The sequence below is a fragment of the Plectropomus leopardus genome, unplaced genomic scaffold (genome assembly GCF_008729295.1).
Source record: "Plectropomus leopardus isolate mb unplaced genomic scaffold, YSFRI_Pleo_2.0 unplaced_scaffold3144, whole genome shotgun sequence".
Lineage (NCBI taxonomy): Eukaryota > Metazoa > Chordata > Actinopteri > Perciformes > Serranidae > Plectropomus > Plectropomus leopardus.
In genome coordinates this window covers 1-3,259 of record NW_024634306.1, presented here as the reverse complement: position 1 = coordinate 3,259, position 3,259 = coordinate 1, and the positions used below count along the sequence as shown (strand labels likewise).

Here is a 3,259-nt window from a genome sequence, read left to right as displayed (position 1 = left end):
TTTGCATGATGATGTCGGACTCCGCGGTGGAGTGTTTAGTCGACTTCTCTTATTTTTTCTCTTGCGTGCAAATTAAGAAAAAATAGAAAATAATTTTAGGAGAGTTGCTTCATGAGGCCTGATGTCACAAGTCACCAAAATAATTTCCTTTATGTAATTTCTGGGATTGAATCTTCATGAGTTGTACCTTTATTGTGACGGGGTAGATGGTCCCTCCGATCTCAAAGCTTCCTTTCTTGAACATCATGACTGAAGTGTTGTTGATGCAGGTTCCTGTTAAAAACCAGAGAGAAGTTAAAAAAAAGAACCACCGCAAAACCACCGAAATGATGCTGGTCACATGACGAGCGTCGGCTCAGCAGACTCTGACCTTCAGGAAAAATCAGGATGGGAAGTTTGGTCTTTGCTGCGACGTGAGCTCTGAGCCTGCGGAGAGAGAAGTGTCAGCAGGTGTGTTTCACTCTGATTTTTTATTATTTTTATCATCTATAAATTGATTTTAATGTCTAAATTTTTAAATGCAATCATTCATTCCTGTATTATTTCTCCCTTTCCCTCACCCTTATTTATTTACTTTCTTTTTGATTATGTATGAAATTATTTATTTTTAGTATTTTTTAAAATGTATTTTTACTTATTTTAAAAAAAATACATTTATTTCCCTATTTTCATTTTTATTTATTTCCCCAAAATAAATGATTTATGATGATATTTCCTGCAGACGGACTCGCTGCAGTCTCACCTGCTGGTCACAGTGTGGCGGTCCTTCATCTCCGACCTCTCGAACCAAACGTGAGGACACGACCTCACCATGGACCTCTGGATGACCCCCATCAGGCCGCCGTGGATCTGACCCACCTGAGGACGGGAGCACAGGGCAGTGACATCACCGCGTCCAAACAGCTGAATAAAACAACAACACGGAGCCGTCAGCTGCTCACGCTCACCATGGCGTAGCAGCCGTCGTTGGCCAGAATCACCACGTCGATGGGCGACGTGTGATTGGCGACGCAGATTCCTCCTTTCTGAGGTTTGTTCTCCCTGCAGGTAAAAAAGACGCGTCAGGAGACGCGTCAGGAGACGCGTCAGGAGACGTGTCTCCGGCGGTGAATGAGAGGTCAGAGGTCGACGAGTCACTGACCTGTTGTGGTAGTGGATGGTGGCTGAGAGTCCTCGAGCGCAGATCCTGTAACAGGTCAGATGGACCAGCTCGCTCAGCCAGTTCTTCACACTGAAGCACACGAAATATTTATCGTCAAAATTATACATCGCACATTTAGTCAGTTCACACTGACACAGGACGCATTAAATATATAACATATTATAGAAATTATCTTATATTTAGCCAGTTCTTCTTTATTGTTTTATAGTGTTGCTGTAAGTTGCTGCTGTGTTGCTGTGAGTTGCTGCTGTGTTGCTGTGAGTTGCTGCTGTGTTGCTGTGAGTTGCTGCTGTGTTGATGTGAGTTGTTGATGTGAGTTGCCGCTGTGTTGATGTGAGTTGTTGATGTGAGTTGCTGCTGTGTTGCTGTGAGTTGCTGCTGTGTTGATGTGAGTTGCTGCTGTGTTGATGTGAGTTGCTGCTGTGAGTTGCCGCTGTGTTGATGTGAGTTGCTGCTGTGTTGATGTGAGTTGCTGCTGTGAGTTGCTGCTGTGTTGCTGTGAGTTGCTGCTGTGAGTTGCCGCTGTGTTGATGTGAGTTGTTGATGTGAGTTGCTGCTGTGTTGCTGTGAGTTGCTGCTGTGTTGATGTGAGTTGCTGCTGTGTTGATGTGAGTTGCTGCTGTGTTGATGTGAGTTGCTGCTGTGTTGCCGTACCTGCTGTTAGGCATAAATCCAACCAGCACGGTCCCAATGACGAGCCAGGAGAGGCCGATGAGGGCCAGAGTGATCCTGCAGGAGGAGCAGAGAGGAGCAGAGAGGAGCAGTGAGGAGCAGAGAGGAGCAGAGAGGAGCAGTGAGGAGCAGTGTGGAGCAGTGTGGAGCAGAGAGGAGCAGTGAGGAGCAGTGAGGAGCAGTGTGGAGCAGAGAGGAGCAGTGAGGAGCAGAGAGGAGCAGTGTGGAGCAGAGAGGAGCAGTGAGGAGCAGTGTGGAGCAGAGAGGAGCAGTGTGGAGCAGAGAGGAGCAGTGAGGAGCAGTGTGGAGCAGAGAGGAGCAGTGAGGAGCAGTGAGGAGCAGTGTGGAGCAGAGAGGAGCAGTGAGGAGCAGTGTGGAGCAGTGAGGAGCAGAGAGGAGCAGTGAGGAGCAGTGTGGAGCAGTGTGGAGCAGTGAGGAGCAGAGAGGAGCAGTGTGGAGCAGAGAGGAGCAGTGAGGAGCAGAGAGGAGCAGTGAGGAGGCGTGATGGAGTCTGACTGGAGTTAAAGGATCAGTCCGCTTCACTGAAACCTAAAACTGGACCTGATGACCCTTTTTAAGAAACAACAGGTTCTGACCTGAGCGGGAAGAGGACGCAGTAGCGCACGAAGACGCCGAGCCCCCAGATGACGGTGAGGCGGAGGCTGATGTAGCGGAAGTTCTGGTTGGTTCTGGTGAGGAGGTTCCAGGAGGCCAGCTCCTCGGAGGAGAAGCGCTGCGTCACCTGGTCGTCCACGATGCTCTCCAAACCTTTCTTAGAGAAGTAGAAGACGTCGCTGAGCGAAAACTCGCCCTCTGCCGGAGAGCCGGAGCGCCGCAGCTGCCCCATCTCCTCCTCCATGGAGCCGCCCGCCCGCTCAATGATCCCTGAGCAGACACCGAGGGGTTAAACTCACTGAAACATCAGCTGACTATGAACTCATCAATACATCAGCTGATATCAATACATCAGCTGATGTACTGATCAGACGAGAGCCAACAGAAACGTCCTAAAATCACAGAGCTATAAAAACGTGCAGGATTTGGTTTTTACGTAGGAATAAACTCGAGAGAGTGTCAGCAGAAGACGACCTCAGGAGACCTCCGCTGTGCGTGAAGGGGTTAATCGTCAGTGAGCGGTCGGCGCCCTCGTGATTCTCAGACTTTGTGTTTGAACATAACGCGCTCTGTTCCTGCGCCGCAGCGTGTTAATCTCATTTCAAGCTTCTCGTCACAGAAACAAGCGTTTACGTTATTAATAAAACCTCTCTGCAGCTGATGATCCTTATTTCTGTTAAATACTCAGACGTTTTATAAACGAGTCACGTGTAAACAACTTTAAACAACAGTCTGCGCCAGAGTTACTTAATATCACACACACTCGTATCGCTCTGCCAACAATAAAATATTATACATTCAGATTTTTTC

At 48.3% G+C, this 3,259-nt stretch overlaps 1 protein-coding gene across 2 annotated transcripts; it reads right to left on the bottom strand.

The window, feature by feature from the left end:
- Positions 1-97: 97 nt before the first annotated feature.
- Positions 98-2,857, bottom strand: LOC121938731 (glycerol-3-phosphate acyltransferase 3-like). Of its 2 annotated transcripts, XM_042481900.1 has the most exons (7): positions 2,431-2,856; positions 1,817-1,891; positions 1,142-1,231; positions 948-1,041; positions 743-858; positions 371-426; positions 99-273 (listed from the first exon to the last, which is right to left on the bottom strand). In XM_042481900.1, the coding sequence occupies exons 1-7, from the start codon at positions 2,691-2,693 to the stop codon at positions 125-127; spliced, it is 843 nt and encodes a 280-aa protein (XP_042337834.1). In that variant the 5' UTR covers positions 2,694-2,856; the 3' UTR covers positions 99-124. The 2 variants fall into 2 exon arrangements, with proteins under 2 accessions (XP_042337835.1, XP_042337834.1); XM_042481901.1 differs by lacking the exon at positions 1,817-1,891 and having other exon boundaries at positions 98-273; positions 2,431-2,857.
- Positions 2,858-3,259: the final 402 nt, after the last annotated feature.

Excerpts from the sequence above, each read along its gene's own strand:
- LOC121938731 (XM_042481900.1), bottom strand. The coding sequence starts at position 2,693 with ATGGAGGAGGAGATGGGGCAGCTGCGGCGCTCCGGCTCTCCGGCAGAG. Across the intron at positions 1,232-1,816 it reads GGATTTATGCCTAACAGCAG|TGTGAAGAACTGGCTGAGCG; the intron begins GTACGGCAACAC and ends CGTGTGCTTCAG. Across the intron at positions 1,042-1,141 it reads ACCATCCACTACCACAACAG|GGAGAACAAACCTCAGAAAG; the intron begins GTCAGTGACTCG and ends TTTTACCTGCAG.